General features: G+C 37.6%; 1 protein-coding gene across 1 annotated transcript in view; it reads right to left on the reverse strand.

Moving 5' to 3' along the window:
* Positions 1 to 16,632, reverse strand: part of ULK2 (unc-51 like autophagy activating kinase 2) — a 41,340-nt gene that overhangs the window by 11,612 nt on the left and 13,096 nt on the right. Inside the window, exons 5-18 of the mRNA XM_075518355.1 lie at positions 16,399 to 16,435; positions 14,701 to 14,874; positions 13,498 to 13,571; positions 12,393 to 12,494; positions 11,980 to 12,038; positions 11,584 to 11,666; positions 8,004 to 8,054; positions 7,519 to 7,607; positions 6,639 to 6,810; positions 5,616 to 5,676; positions 5,274 to 5,366; positions 1,990 to 2,127; positions 784 to 929; positions 469 to 549 (exon numbers count right to left, since the gene is read on the reverse strand). Coding sequence (XP_075374470.1) covers positions 469 to 549; positions 784 to 929; positions 1,990 to 2,127; positions 5,274 to 5,366; positions 5,616 to 5,676; positions 6,639 to 6,810; positions 7,519 to 7,607; positions 8,004 to 8,054; positions 11,584 to 11,666; positions 11,980 to 12,038; positions 12,393 to 12,494; positions 13,498 to 13,571; positions 14,701 to 14,874; positions 16,399 to 16,435 — 1,360 coding nt within the window. The remainder of the gene's footprint in view (positions 1 to 468; positions 550 to 783; positions 930 to 1,989; positions 2,128 to 5,273; positions 5,367 to 5,615; positions 5,677 to 6,638; positions 6,811 to 7,518; positions 7,608 to 8,003; positions 8,055 to 11,583; positions 11,667 to 11,979; positions 12,039 to 12,392; positions 12,495 to 13,497; positions 13,572 to 14,700; positions 14,875 to 16,398; positions 16,436 to 16,632) is intronic.

A 16,632-nucleotide genomic window follows, 5' to 3' on the forward strand; every position in this document is an offset into this window, starting at 1 on the left:
CAAAGCTTAGTGAACGCTTAGCAACACTAACATCAGATCCCAGTCAATTTCCTAAGGGAATGACGAAAACGTGCTGCATGCTGTTCACTGGCAGTTCTTCCTCCCTTTTCTGAGGACTGGCGTGACAGAACTGGTCTATCAAAACCAGATTCTGAGAAGCATGTTACTACCATTCATGATAAACCATCCACTTCCATCCTGTTTAAGGACAGACATTATCAGAGTTGCTTTTTCATCTTGAGAAAAAGAAACTTCAGTCACTCTCTTATTGCGTAGGGAATTAGTTATGGGGAAAGGTGTCTTGATACAGCCACAGTTGGGCTAAGTTTCTACAGAAACTCAGCGCACCACTTACCCAGTGTCTCCTATTAACCCATACTAATGTAGCGTTGACCCTCCTCCCCCTTCACAAAACGCTGTAGAAGCTCTATCAAAATGGTACTGGTTGCATGGTCCAAAATCACTCACCTGAGAAGTTTCTACTCCTTGAGTCATGTCCTTGAAGTTGTCCGCAACAACAGTGCCCAAGCTGCTCAGGTATGGTTCCAACTATGCAAACAAAATCACAATGTGAATTTACACTTTATGCTTCACATACAAATGAAGGTAAAGCAAAATAAAACCTAGTTAGTTTACTTCTGTGAGTCATTTAACAGAAGTTATTTCTCCAAATGTGACCTACTTGGGCAGATTTTGGTTTAAGGTAATTTCAAGCAAGAAGTAGTGTTCTGAATTACTGTTCCAGATAAACCTTCACTAATTGCTAAGAATTTAAGGGCTTACCTAGTGGTGAAGGAGAATACGGTCTAGAAGATCCTGTGGATAACCTGCGCCCAATGCCCTGCGCAGTGTCAGCTGGTACTGGAGAACAGGAGCCCATCTTCATGAAGCCCATTGGGCTAGTGTTTGAGCGTCTCACAACTCCAGCTCTAACAAGGTGGAAAGAATGGTTACAAACACTATAGTAACTGTGGTTCCTTGAGATAAGCTTCAGAATCCCCTAAGGAGTATAATGATCAGTTAAAGAAAATACTGCTATTTAAAGAGAAAGCTATGACAGTGAAGCTTACTAATTAAGCTAATAACTTCAGCTAAGCTTCCCATACTGAAAACAAGCAAGATTTAATTCCTTTTGTTCACATTGACTTTTCAACTTTCAGTGCCATAATAGGCTGTTAACTGGAGAAAATTAAAACAGATATCCCTTAGTACATGGATTCCTAATCTTCAAACAACTCAACCACCAAATTTTGAATTTTACAATCAAGTGAAATGTATTGCTGCAAATGCCCATTTTTATGTCAGCAAAGATTATGACAAAGTTTTCCTATTGGGTCTGGTATACAGGTCAGATAACTGAAAACAGATTATTTAAGGGAAAGGCACTTCCCCAACTGTAGCAACTATTATAAAATCAGAGATCCTGAAAAAAATGCGAGGAACTATGGGGTTTGTTTTTATAAAGATCTCCAGAGTTCCGAGTAGTCTGTTTCTGAGTCTTGACCTTCACCATCCTGATCCTGTAGACCACAAGGCAGAGAGTAAGTCTGGCACACTAGAGCTTTGTAATAAGACAAGCTAGTTAACTAGCATGCCAAAAATTGTTTCCTTGATATTCTACAGAACAATGCATTCATTTCATCACTACATGTGTGAAAACAAAACGTAACTTATTACTGACTTTCTAGTTTATGATGTAACACCGTATAATACACAAAGAGGAATAAAAAAGCAAGACTTGATCTTTTTACCTTCTTGCATTGCATTTGAGTGAAAGAAAAAGTTCATTTTGTTTTCGTGAAAAATTTCAAGTGCCCATCCAACAGTCCTGAGATTGTGAAGGACTATTATTTGTTATCATTAAAATGTCTCTTTAGTATGTTTTTGTGCAGGGGAAAAAAAAGACATCGGCAAGAAAGCAGAGACATCTGTCAGGGTACAAACACAAACTAGAACCAAGAAAAAGAAGTTTAAAGAAACCAAACTCACCTTGGTGATCCGTGGGGGTTTGACACGGGGCTGGCAGTAGAGGAGAGGTTCTGTTCTATGCGCTGGTAATTCCGTAGCTGAGTGGGAACTGGGATAGGTGCCGTTTCGCTGCGGGGGGATACCGAAGGCTGACAATGCCTGAAGTTGGAAGGTATAGAGACAGGAGATGAATATGCACAGACAGGTCTTTCTCCGAATTGTACCATTGTCAAAATTTCAAGAAAATCCAGGCAACGGGCAAATAAGCTGCTCCTGCACTCCCCGCATGCAATATGACCTTAGCTTGTCCTAACCTAGCTCTAACACTTCACACAGGAAGATCAGGAACTGTTTGTTACTAACTACCTTTCTTATACTGGCTAGTATCAGGTCGAGCGGAGAGTGCAGCACTAGCTGAAGCACTTTGTCACGCATCACGGCAATCTACAGATGCCTCTGACTTGCTGCCAATCAGCCTGGTCTGTTTACCACGCTTCAAAATAGCGTTCTAGGAAAACGCGCTGCGCTAAGAACAGGAAGTTCAGCAGCAGGGCTGGAATGTGTACAAAAGCCACTAAAGCACAGTCAGAGATATCCCAAGAGACACCATGAACTTGCAAAAGGAAAACATGTTATGTAACCAAGCCCTGACAAAATGACCAAACCCACACACCTGAACATTCATCCACAGACTCAAACTGCAGATTAGCAGTACCCACATTCAGCTGAAGTGTCAGTGACCTGGCTTACCTCAGCGTACTGTCTGATAAGGGAATCAAACCACTGCAGTGTAATCAGTTACCAACACTTTTAAAGGAAGACAGAATTCAATGGAAAGAATTTCAAACTAATGGGCTTTTTGGAAGATAATCAATTTAGTATCTGGTCCTTTATTGACCACCTCTTCAGAGAAAGATGAGAAATTCTTAGAGGAAATGTGAAAAAAGTTCTACCATGAGCTCTAGAAAACAAGCAGTTACAGCACACACTGCACAGCTACAGCTGAACAGAAATCGGGGTTTCCGACTGCATTTGTCCTATGTTCTTTGCTACCTCTGAGAATGAAATACTACTTCCTAATATGCATAGAGCTTCCTTAGCAAAAGAAAACAAGTTTGTCCTGTTATTGCCACTCAGTTTCTAGATAACTACTGAGTAATTTGAGAGTCAGCTGTGACCACACAGCTGGTGGAAGGCCTGAAAGCTTCCACACAAGGAGAAGGTCTCACAAGTGGAAACCACACAAAGGCAGCGGGCAGCCTGCTACGACTAACACAACATGCTGAGGTAGCACAGGGAGGCTCCTGAGGCCCGACCGCCGGGAAAGGGGAAGCAGATGTTATTTAAATTGTGGCAGTGACACCAAGGAGGCCATGAAGGCACCTCAACTTTTAAAGTACTCAGCATGGAAAATACCTTCCCCTGCTTTCACACAGCCTTGCAGGTAGATCCAAGTAAGTTCTGTGACCTGTGAGCTAACTGGAGGCAGCAATGCTGTGTTAGCGTGGTGGAGAGGCATGGTAGAGTACTCAGTCTTCCATCAGGGCTCCCCAGCTCAGGCCCAAAGCTAAGCTCTGGTTAGGCATCCTCAAGTCTGATGTGGTTTGTTACTGGTTAGAGAAAAGGCAATACAGATGTGTGCAGAGTCTCATGCAAACCTTGTTTCTGTGAGAGCCAGAGAATAAAATTAGCAATTAACCACAGCAGAGTGAACTGCTCTACCTATTCTGCCCATTCTGGCTGGAGCCTGACAAGTGTTACAGCTTCTTCTACTTGACATAAAGCAGTGTAACTCTGAGTATAATTAATTCAGTTTGATCAGCTAATCAGAAAAATTCACTCTTTCATAGGGCATAACCTTTTGTAAAAAAAAAAAAAAAAAAAAAAAAAAAAAAAAAAAAAAAAAAAAAAGTCACACACTATGAAAGAACATTTCTCAGGAAATAAAAAACCAAAACCCAAAACCAAAAGCAGCGTCTTGCAGAATATCAGACACACACTCTGCTTCCTTCAGACCGTGCCCCAAGCAGCCAGCTGGTTACCCCATTTACTCAACCAATAATTAAATCAAACTATTATAGTACAAACACTGAAAGTGTGAACAGTAGGCACCTGTTTCTGATCACAGGACCGTTTAGCTCTTAACTTGGTAATGTATAGATAACTGGCAGATCTTCATAAAACCTGTAACTCTAAACTGTGACACCTGACACAATTTAAAATAGAAAATTACAATGTATTTCTAATACATTGTACATGGCCAATCCAGAGCAAATGGATCTTTACAGACAAACCATCCCCATTATCTGCCCTTAAACATAAAAGGTAAGACTAAAGCTGTATTGCTAGCCCATGTCAGCAGATTTCACAAACTGCCCAAAGATCAGCACAAAGTAGCTAACTTTTCTTGTGATAAGCATTTCTAAATGAATAATGCTGACTTGCAGCCCTGTAATACTAGCATAAGCCAAAAATACACCCAACATAATAGCTTTATTCCTCATCTAGCCACTCATCCTCTTTCTATTTGTACTGAAAACATTATGAAATTCATTACTTGGTCAAATGACAAATCTAACCCTTCTGTTTAGATATTACATGAGTAGATAAACAGCATGATTAAGCTTCACATTTTCCAATACAATACAGGAAAGATTTCAGGCACCACTGATGAATACCAGTTCTATTTCAAACTAGCAGAAACTTTGTCTACAACCATGTGGAAGAAAGAGGACTTACTAATGGTCCTGCTGATGAAAGAGCTAAACATGTATTGCAGCTTTTCCATGTGACTTCTTTTGTATCTTGTGAGACACAAACATGAAATTCACAGTAATCACTTGCACAGAAGCCACACCCAGTTACCAGACACAAGACAATCCAGCCACGAGACACAAATCCATAGCAATCTGGGCTTTGTAAGTTCCTCTTCTCTCACAACTACTTCTTAAAATGTATACTGCATTCAATATCTTGACTCACTAAACGAAGACTGTGCTGTGCTTTGCAACACCAAAAAGGACAAGTCAGTTATGTCTCTGAAGTTTCTGCTTTCAACCAGTTCAAAATTTAAACAGACAAAAGAATGCTATCTTTCCTTGGGTAAATCTTTTGGGGATGCATCAGAGCCAGAAGTTACCCATTAGAATGCATTAAGTGTAGAGAGCCTGGAAAAAACAGGTCTAGCTTCTATTTCAATTCAGTTTCCAGTAGCTATCCACAATTTTAAAAAAAAACCAAAACAAAACATATAGTAGCAGAGAACCTTTTTAAAAGAGAGGAAATACTAAGCCTACATCACACACCTGTTAGCTGTACCAGAAGCAGTACTTCGAGAAGAGGCTGAGGATGGTTTCTGTACAGTTCCTGAGCTTCCAGAAATAGTTAATGGCGACTGCCTGTGAAAACAAAAACCACTGTCAAAAGACAGGTCTTCACATCAGAGAAACTATCTACCTCACAGCAAAACTCTGAATTCAGGCTGTTTACATATTCACATTAAATTCAACTTGGCATATTAATCTTTAAGAAAGTCCACACACAGCAATGTAAACCCATCACTGCCAAAAACCCAGCAACCCCTTCTACAGCTGCAGTATCAATTTTAGAACATGAGACTTCTTTTGGATAAAGCTCAGCACACCTACCCTCCACACATCAAGAACTCGCTTGAAGCCCGCCTGCCAGCTGCTCCCAATGGCATATCATCTACAGTAAGCAGAAGAACACATTGAAAACCAACGTCATGAAGCAGAATCTTAAAAAATCTCCAATATTACTGTTGTAGAAATAACCACTTCTGACAAACTTCTGTGAACATGTAAAAGTTTTCCACAAACTCTTTTGTGTATGAAAATACCTCAAATCTGACCTACAACAAAAATGTAACTGGGGAAGGCAGTTCTTTAACAAGTTTTTTTTTGTTGTTTGTTTTTGTTAGGGTTTTTTTGCTATATTAATTATAATAATTTTGAAATAAAATATATTGTAAGAGTACAAGGTATCAGCATTGGAAGATTTGTAATAATGAGTGACAGAAACCCTTCAGAGATCAAGGCACTAATTTAGCCGAATATTTAACATGAGTTGGTGGCATTGTATAGAAATCAGCTGAATAGCTTCCCAGTGGCAATTCAGGTTTGGAAGATGTCCTAAAATGGCAACATGCTACATCCAAGTCTTTCTACGGTATAAGCCCAGTCTGATGCCTTACCTTTCATGTTAAGCATTTTTTTATGTTTTTACCTGCACCTGTTTATTATCTAAAGCTCTACAGCATGGACTATAAACATTCAGTTAGTCTAGAGGTAACAATGTGCCTGCCTCCACTGAGAGAATCCTTGCGCTTCTTATCAGCAGTTGTTTACAACTGACTCTTTTCTTCTACTGCCAAGCTCCAATATTTTCCATGACTTTAAATGACCTTGGTATCTTTAGCATATCTGGCTACTCAATTGAAAGTGAAAATGTCCCAGATGCAGGGTATACCACCTGGTGTCCCAGATGCAGGGCATGCAGGTATACCAAACAGTCTTCCTTCAAACTAAATAAATGAGTTCCAACATGAATTGAGACACATTTAGAAAAAAGAGAGCCAAAGAATAGCAGGGCATAAAGGTATGTTACAAGTGGAAATTGTTTTAAAATGTAAAAATAAGGAAGGTTCTTACATGAGTGGTCTGAAGAGATGTTGTGTGGGACAAGAACAAAGTCATCTGTGTCACAAGAGGAGTTCTTGCTACTGGTACTGGCAGAGTCTTTAGAAACTTGAAGGTAGTTAGGAGGACCCAATGGAGGGGAAGACAAATTTTCTTCTTGAATATGCTGCATGTCTGGCAGAGACTGTAGGGGGGTGTGTGGAAAAAAAAGTTAAAAACCCACTATAAATCCAGTGATTCAGAACATAGAATTGCTCTTTTAACTATGAAGCTTCTAAAGTAAGAATCATCACTAGCTTCAACAAAAAAAAGATGAATCTTGGGCCCTTTTTTGTTTCTTAAGCATTTAGAAACATAAAATGTATTTGAAATTGGAAATTTTGAATACTGGATAAGCCAGTAGTGTCACTTTAGACAGTTGTATATTAAATAGGCTGTGAATTTAAACAATTGCAATTTATTCAATCATTCGTGATGATACAGATGCACCACTTTCAAATACCACACAAAATCGAAGTCACCCGGTCATATCAGTATAAGGGTCCTTAGCCAAAAAGGCCAATTCAAAACTTATCTGTAACATTCATTACGTTGCAAACGATATTAGCACATCTAAAGATTTGCTACTTTAGCATTTGATGTGTATATGTATTTTTTCTTTAACAAAAAAGAACAACAACAAAAAACCCACAAAGTACAACACAAGGAGCAAGAGAGAACTGAAATGTTAATGCCATTCTTCTAGCAGAAGACAGGGGTATTCCTTGCTCTGTGCTCTTAAACGCAACAGTTTACACTGTTCAAGAATTGAAATATCTAAAATTCAATAACTCTTGGCTAAACATTACCAAAAATATTTTCTAGATATTGTTCTGTAAAACAGAGAACTTACTGGAGGAGAAGCAAAACGGCATGAAGGAGAGCTACCACAGGAACTGCCAGAGACTGAGCCTGCATATGTGGGCACTGGTACAGGACAAGCTAGAAGAAGAAAACCCAGGGGAAAAAACAAAAACAAAAACGCGACTGAGATTTTGAAAGGCTGAATTTCAAACAAACTCATTTTCATTCTTTCATTCCTCACTGATTTTCATTCATAAAGCCTTATACAGCTTATAAGCACAGCACACCCTTAAACACACAAGGGTATTTAAGTTCACTTGAAATGTCAAAGGAACTAGAAAATAAGTATCACGTTTCAGTCTAGCATAATACAAAAAAGGATTTAACACTTAGCCTCACAATAGAGCACAATGACAAGTCAGACTCAGGAAAATGCCTCATAAACACTTAGTGTGATATTTGGCAAATCCTTCCCTGTTCCAGCCCCCAACATTCATCATTTACACACATAATTGGAGAAACAAAACTACTTACACTTTTTGACTGTTGAAATCTGATCCAGGAAAGGGTGGTTGAAAAATGCTTCTATAGAACAAGAAACAACAACCATGGTGAGTAAATGTACAAATGACATAGAATTTACAGACTATATTGCAGATGGTGATAAATGGTTGCCATCCCAGAATCAGTATTTCGGAGCCAGAGGGTGAAGAGCTTATATAAAGATTAAAGCCTTCTATGTTATATGTTGATAGCATTCGGAAAGGAAACAAAAATCAATTGAATAACTTCAAACAACAGCCAGCAAGGCAAATCAGACTGAATTACCGGAGGACATTTTATGACTGCACTTAAGGATCATGTACACAAGAAGCCTTCTTATACTCCTCATAAAATTATGTTCTCTATGTTCAATATGGTACTAATTCAGTTTTAATTTATTCTTCAAAATGATGAGCATCTCTCTCACATCAAACACTGAAAGTATTTTCACTTCTGCCTTTCCCAAGGACTGATGCTTATTTTTGAACCCATTAATGATACTCCTTAGGTGGCCAAAAATCATAACACAGAGCAGCAGCCGTTCTCCTTCCCACTTCCCAACAGCAGAACATGACCTGTGCAGCTGGTTCACAGTTTAAAGCAGAATTAAACACAATTTCTTTAACAATTTCCTCAGTTAACTTGTTACTGTTACAATAGAAACATTTTGCTTTTGTTGTAAATGGATTTGCTGAGATGCATTTAATTGACTTAGCATAACCAGCTGGCTAGCAGTTTACATGGAAAGTTTTATTCTACAAGAAGCAACCTTCAGCTAGTTAGGGGAAATTGAGGGTTGGTAGAAGCTAGCTGCTGAGCTTTGTGAGCTTTAATGCTCTAACAGTTGAGGAGAAACAAGGCTGTTCATCAGACCTAAGTAAGTAATAAGGAAAAAAAATAAAAGAAAGAATCAGAGGCCTGCAGTAGAGGCCTGCAGTATCTCCTCTTCCTTCAACAACACTTTCCTCCACGACCCGATAAGGAAGGGAGGCTAGCTATAATGCAAGAACAATGTAATGATTAACTTTAACACGAGGATAAGGTGTTCTTGAGCTTTTGTGCAACACCCGCTGTTCTACTTTATATTGCTGGAAGATCAACAAGATTTCCAACGCTATTTTTACTTTAACAACAGGCAACTGGGCTCAGTTATACACTCTCCCTTTCACTCCCTTTGCTAAGCACATTCCAGAGCAGCCCCTTTGAGGCCCTTTAAGTGGCTCAGCCAAGGAAAACATGACTTTCATCACTACAATTCTGCTTTCTAGTTTTCTTCCTAAGCACAAATGCGTTCTCCCACTACCACAAATGATACAGTGAATTTCCCATGTTTGAAGAAACCATAGGATCAGCACACCCAGAGTGCAAAGTGAAATCAATTACTCAAAGTCCATGTTTGTGATGTATTAATTCTTCTACACATACAGATTTATAAATCAACCTTTGAACACTGTCACTATCATCTGGGACATCTTACCCAATTATCATGATTTTTTTCTGTATCTGACTTCTACTTAAGCTTTTAGGTACAGCAGTTAAATCAAGTTATTTCAGTCACATCTACACACAAAAATCCATGCCTGGTTCTCTGAAGAGCAACACCTTAATTATGCCAGTACTGATGAATGTTTTAAATTCCAAATCATTAAAAAAAAGTTTGATATTTCTTGGAGCAAAACATAGGAGGAATTGAAAAGGAAAAAAAAAAAGTGTAGCTAGGAGAGTCTTGAGCTTTAAGTAAAGTACTAAAACACCTTTTGAATCCTCCTCTCTCCACAGCCTCACAAATATAGTCTTCTTATCACAAATACACAAGCACCACATGTGATGAATGAGTCAATTTGTGTATTTCAGTACTGCATCAAAACCAAGCTTGCATGCGTAACTAAAGAGCAATGGCAAAGTTCCATAAGCAGAAACAAAAACTGAGCATGTCTGACTTTTGGTTGCAACTCACCCTAGGATCTCAGCATCACAAGAGCTGATAGTGAGGTGAGGAAAGAACTAGGTCTTATCTACAAAGAGCCTGAAGAGACTTTAAGGTTCAGGCTCTTTCCCACCATTCCATAGATTAAACTTGATGGGTCACCTATCTTGCTGCTAAAACAAATCCCAGTATAAAGCACACTGCTATTGATATAAAATAATAATAATGAAAAAGATAATTGTATTTAGCTAAGTTAGCTTTAATTAACTAAAAGTTTAAGATTAACATTTCCTGGGAGCTATGATAAAACTGCAATAGCAAATAGTGCTATAAAATTTAAACAACCAGCATGAATAACCTGACATACAAGATGCAGCTAAGAACTAATCAAGATTTAACTTTTCAGTGGTCTTTTAAAAACGCTGCCTGAGTTTCCATTAAAAAAAAAAAAAGAAAGAAGAAAAAAGCACTACTACTTTGGCAGTAATAGGTAACCAAAAACCCAGCAATAAAAAGGCTTTTTGAGACCGAAGTGAGTAACAGACAATCCAGCCAGTACAAAGCACACAAAAATCTAAACTCTACTCCTGACTAATTTTAAAGAGGCAACAGTTGTAGCCATTCTGAATGATTCAATAGTACTGATTTGAGGCCTTGAAATCTTAAGAATTTAGAACAATGTTCTGCAACCAAAGATCTCCAGCTAAAGAGAAAAAGCCAAACACAGCAGTAAACTGGAGCCAAACAAGTTCACTTTTGTGTTAAGGGGGTATCCATTTAGTTTGTACTAGGTTTAACTTCCCAACTAATTCAAAATGCAGTCCTAAACAGACATTGCAGAAATCTAACAGTATGCGAACTTCAGTCACTGCATAGTTTAAAAATTTTTAAATTTTAGGACTTAACGAAATACAGATACAACTGTTGTTTCTACTACTTTTGGGCTTAAAAAGCCCCAGTGAAAATATTTCAGTAAAATAAAGAAGTCTCTACAGCTAGCAATATTTAAGTGCAATACTAGGAATTCATCTTTGCAAATACAAACAATTTTGACATAACATCACATCTCTCATTGCCCTCCAATATACATATGCATAGCTTTCAAGGTCAAATCAAATGTACACAGTTTATACCCCCATTAATACTGTTATGACATTTGCAGTCTGCAAGAGAAAGCAACAGGGAGGAAACCATTTAAAGCAACTCTGCTTCCAAAGTGGGTTCTTCCAGGACTTTGTTACATTTCTGCAACCAACACCACATGGAGATCAGAGATGTCTGCTCCCAGTCTGAAGCCAAAACACCAGTTCAAGTGACAGAAATAAGATTGTGACATGAAATTTAAGGTATATTAGTTAACACTGGGGGGGGGGGGGGGAAGGCCACAATTGAAAGAATTAAACTAATTTATATTTCACTACTCAACAACAAAGTCATAATTTACGTGCATCATTTAATACTGACTGACAGTAGTTACCTAATTATTTCTTTTGGCTACTCTGCCTCCTTTATGATAACTGAGAATAAAAAAAATACTTCACTTTTCATGTAAGTGGCTGTAGACAGAAGGTCAAGGCAGTTATTCTGGTCACATGAATACAACTAACAAGGTATGTCAAGAGAGCAAAAGGAAAAGTTACATACCAAAGTCCATTCTATCTTTTTGGTTTCTCTGAAGCAAACCCAGCAGCAGGTCAGCCAGATAAGCTGATGTTTCCCTAGGAATACTGCACACAAGAGGAAGTAAAACATGCATTAAATTTCATGCATGCATTAAATAATGCACAATGCATTAAATTTCAGGAAGCCAGCATTCTGCCATAAGTCTTCAGTATACATGCTCTATAGCCTTAGTACAGGACACTCAACTCAGCAAGGTACAACGAAGGCAAGATGCAACATGAATGAGTCACTGGTATCATACTACGTCCTTGTCAATATAGCAACATCAAATATTTTTTATGAATCCCAGGCATTCCCAGAGATGAAAAAGTGTTCAATCAACAAATGTAAGCGACAGGAAAGGCCACGGTGACATACCTAGGAATCAAATTCCTGTTCTTTTCATAAAACATTCTCAAATCTTGAGGACTATTGGCCTGCCAAATAAAAATGTACATTAATTAAAGCTCAGTTTAATGGTGAAAATAGCTTTTGTACCTATGCACACATACACAAAAAGGAGGCTTTTGCATATGGGCATTAAAGGAGAAAACCCCAAACACAGCAGTGACTTCAGTACCGGGTGTTCTTATATATTTCCTCTGGATTGAACACACTGATCTCAGACTAAGTATGAGCAACTTCTTCCTTGGTACCCTCAAGCGATCTGGCCTTTGAAGCATTGACACTACACTCAGACATCACTACTTACTTCTGTTTTCATGACTGGAAGAAAAAGCCCTATGAATTTCCGGGAGACTAAAAAGAGGGAAAAGGAAATAAACTGTTACCTGAAAAGGTGGTTTTCCAACAAGACACTGATAAATCACAGTTCCTATGCTCCACAGGTCTGCTTTAGCATCATAGTGCTGAGACATAATCACTTCAGGGGCCTGGAAAGAATGGGAAAATCTCAGGAGGGAAAACAAAAAAGAAAAGCTACAGCAATACGAATTCTACAGTTCTTCTGTCAGAGCAGTATTAACAGAAACCACTTCATTGCAAAGAGTAAATATTTTAAGACAAAATTAGATTTTAATCTGCATCACATGACTTGAAAGGTAACAGTTATATTACGCTATCTAAAATGAAAGCTACGTTTCAAAACCACAGAAAACTAGAAATCTTGATGTTCTAAAGAAAGCAGCTAGCGATCGGCATGTATGGGAATAAGAGGTAAGCGTTATTTACTTGGTTTATGCAGTCCTCTTTGTGGATAAATGACCAAGCATTTCATAAGGAATATCATTATCACCATTTTACATATACAAAAACAAGACAAGGGAAAGCAAAATGATTTTTCCATGACCATACAGCATGGTAGTGGTAGTGCCAAAGTCAGAGAGTTCAGTGCTCAACTGACTACCACACTACTTAGTAAAAATTAACAGCAATTAACTCCAAATTGTTTTTTTAAAAAAGCAAAACCAAACCCCACATGTGAGAGAACACATTAAGTAACTAGAATGAAAACATCAAGTAGTTTTTTTAACTACTAGTATAAAGCTCCTCGAGCCTATATTTGATCACTTTTTATCTTCTTAGAAACTGGGAAGGAGATAATGTCCTATTTCAGGGGAAAAAAAAGTATGTAAGTGGGAATGAAACTACTTTGCCAAAAAATTAATACTAAGATGCATGCCTTTTACTTCTCTAAGATTTTTCCTCCCCGCAGTGCTAAGAAATGTTCAATGGCTCTCTGATTTTAACAGTTGTGATCTCCAAATCACAAGAAAAAAAGGAGCTAGTAAAACTATGGAAAGGTGATCTGCATGCTGCCCCTAATACTTCTGAAGCAACACTAGGCATTTGCCAATCTGCAAGCAGTAAACGACTTTGTTCTGGTAGCAGAATGTTTGAGCTAAGCAACACAATCTGAAATACACTGTCACTTACCATATACATAGGGGAACCACACAGAGTTGCAGCCATCATGTTGCTATGCAGATAACGAGCAAAACCAAAGTCAGCTATGTAAAGAAACACATTTGTCAATGAAAAGAAAGATAATTTTCAAATCTGTAAAGTCTAGAAATGATCTGTCTCTTATTGAAATCTGCTACAATTACCAGTTAGAGACAAAAAGACATGTATAATATATAGCCAACTACATGGAATAGTAAAATCTATGTTACACTGAAAGAATAATGTATTATCTTCCAAATAGCAAGCCAAAAAACAGCAGTGGCATCATTTGCACAAACTGCTGCTCAGCCATCTCCCCAGCTGCAGAGCATGCTGTCTGGCATCAGCAGGAAAGGATTAAAGTCAGTGGCTAAATATAAATGGTTCATTAAGAGTGATGAATATACAATCTGCTTCAGTGAAATCACATCAGGTAGCAGTTTAAGAAATCAAGTTTCACATGCCCAAATTTTCCACATAGGCAAAAGCATCTGAAACTATCAAGTAAGGACAGCAAGAGAAGAAGTTTTGTCTCCTCTGTGCTGTTCAGAGGATGGAGTGAGTTGGAACAGATCTCAGATTTTGGTTGAACAAAAGCATAGAAAAGAAACTTGTTAAAAACAAGGTATTTTTAAATGGACATGTAACAGACAATGAGAGATTAAAACTCCTGAAGTGTCCTCTGAAGAGGAGGAGTTTGGTAGTACCCTGAACAGTTGACATCTCTCCCCAGTTACAATGCCAAACCTCCTTCTGCCAAAAATAGGTCATAACCTACATTTCTAAACTTCTCAAATGACCCTTAGGAGGGTTTACCACAAAAAAAGCCCGGCTGAAACTGCGACTGGAGTCTTGCATGCACACAGTTTTGCAATGGGCTAATGGCTACTCGAAGTTTCAAAGGTTACAGATTTATGTCTAATTAAAATAGTTTAATACTAGGAACATCAGCTAAATAGGTTTCTTTTCCCTGCAGATTTAATCAAAAAGGTCTTTATGACTCAAGCTTTTTTATACTGAGAATCTGCATTACAGCATAAAGCTCATCCTTCTAGACTTACTGTCTGATTTGCATCAATTTAATAAACACCGTATCTAGTACATCCTCTGTGCTTTAACTATGAAAACACTTCTAAGTAGGGAAACTATCCAACAGTGATGATTTACCTTTAGATCAGAGAAAAGCATATTTACCTATTTTGATGCGTATGCCACTGACACTTGACTTCCTACGACTGGCATAAGACAACAAAATATTCTGTGGTTTAAGATCCCTATGAATGATTCCTTTACTGTGCAGAATACGCATAGCTGCTGCAATCTGCTGGAGGAATACTCGGATGGTATCTTCACTAAGAGTTCCTTTAGCTGGAAATAACATACATATTAGCAGATGAGAACATAAATATAATTATCTTTGGGCAAAAAAGCAATAAACTTCACAGTGATCAACTGTGAAAACAACGAAGACAATCAAATCCTAGTGAATTACATTCAGAACAATCCAATCTCCAGTATTTTTCTACAAATGTATATACTCTCAACAACATACACATGTCCATAGTTTTACACTAGCTACAGCACTCTGAATTATCTGTTTTTTACAGTAGTTTATTCAACTTGGTAGCATAATAATTGTAAAACTTCTCAATCACCATTAAATCCTGAACTTGCTAAAAAAGCAAAGGAGCCAAGAAAATAAAAGAACTTCACAGTTTACAACATTAAATGTATCTACAATCATGTTACAACCTGAAGCTGTAAAACCTGTTCTTTAAACAAATTATTATGGGGATGCAGAAAACCACTCTGCTCAAAAATTTCATCCATGATAAAATTTATTTTGAAGGGAAAAAATAAGATGTACTTTTGAAAGTCTCTTCATAAGGTATTATCTCATTCTGCAGTCTGAAAAAGTACTGAACGCAGGTGCTAGATTATACTGTATGAGTCTTTCCAAGGATTTTAATGGGAAGGGAATTAGGCTTTTAATATACACAGTTACCATAACAATAGCTGTTCATAAAAAGATTCCTTCAACATACTGAGATACAAAGGCAAGTAGAAGAATATTTTCATCAAGAAAAATATGAAGATTAACATCTCTGCTCAAAACTTTGTTTGTAATAAAAATCCATTTGTCATGATTCTGTAACTTCTGTCTTCACTTCAGGCAGAGCCATGTTGAAGGGTAAAATCTCTTCTAAGCCAGAACTGCCTCTTTGTAAAAAGCATTATTATGTAAGTAATTCAGTATTTTCAAGTTCACATCTTGGAAAAGAAAGCAGGTGGAATCAAAACACTGGGAAGCAGCCCCCAAAATACGACTTTGGAAACAGAAACCCACACGTTTTTCAGCAGGCTACTTATGGTTAGCTACATCGTCTCCCTCATTTACAAATAAGGGAATGTTACATTCAACTGTTTTGAAAGCAGTGGCAAAAAGCATTTTCTGTCTGTGCATTATTTTATTCACCTTCATTGCTACTTTGTGGGTTTTATTTTCAATTATGAGTGGCATTTAAAAACACCGGGAAATATTTTTAAACAAATGCAAAACCTTATGTCTTCCCGCAGCTTCAAAATTTAGTTTTCAAGCTCCTAGGGTGGCATACAAACACACAACAAACAGCACTCTGCTGCTGACCTTGACTGGAGACAGAATACAACACTAAATGGATTCTTGGTGAATTCAATTCCTCTTATAAAGAGGGTACTCTAAAATCACACCAGGGTGAACATGCATTGTGGAATTACAGACATTCCATGAACAGAAAAATATTTAAACCACAGGCAAAAAAATCTCAGAGAAACACCAATGGATTACAGGAATACAGAATATAAACATGTAATGCAATAGCTTCTTAATAGGGAAATATAGTAATCAATTACCTTGTAAGTAATCTGCCAAATCCCCACCATTGCAGTACTGTCAAAAAGAAAGGTTTTTATTCAAAACACAAGCACTGAAATACTTGCTATATACTTTTTAAATTTTTACTTCGTAATCTTTTCATGAAAATTAGAAGATCCTTTCCAGCTGTTTGCCTTAAAATTGTTTTGTCAATTATCTCTAATTAATAATTTGAGGTGTAACACTTCATCAATACTTACAGTATCATAAAA

Source organism: Mycteria americana, chromosome 15, assembly GCF_035582795.1.
Source record: "Mycteria americana isolate JAX WOST 10 ecotype Jacksonville Zoo and Gardens chromosome 15, USCA_MyAme_1.0, whole genome shotgun sequence".
Taxonomy (NCBI): Eukaryota; Metazoa; Chordata; class Aves; order Ciconiiformes; family Ciconiidae; genus Mycteria; species Mycteria americana.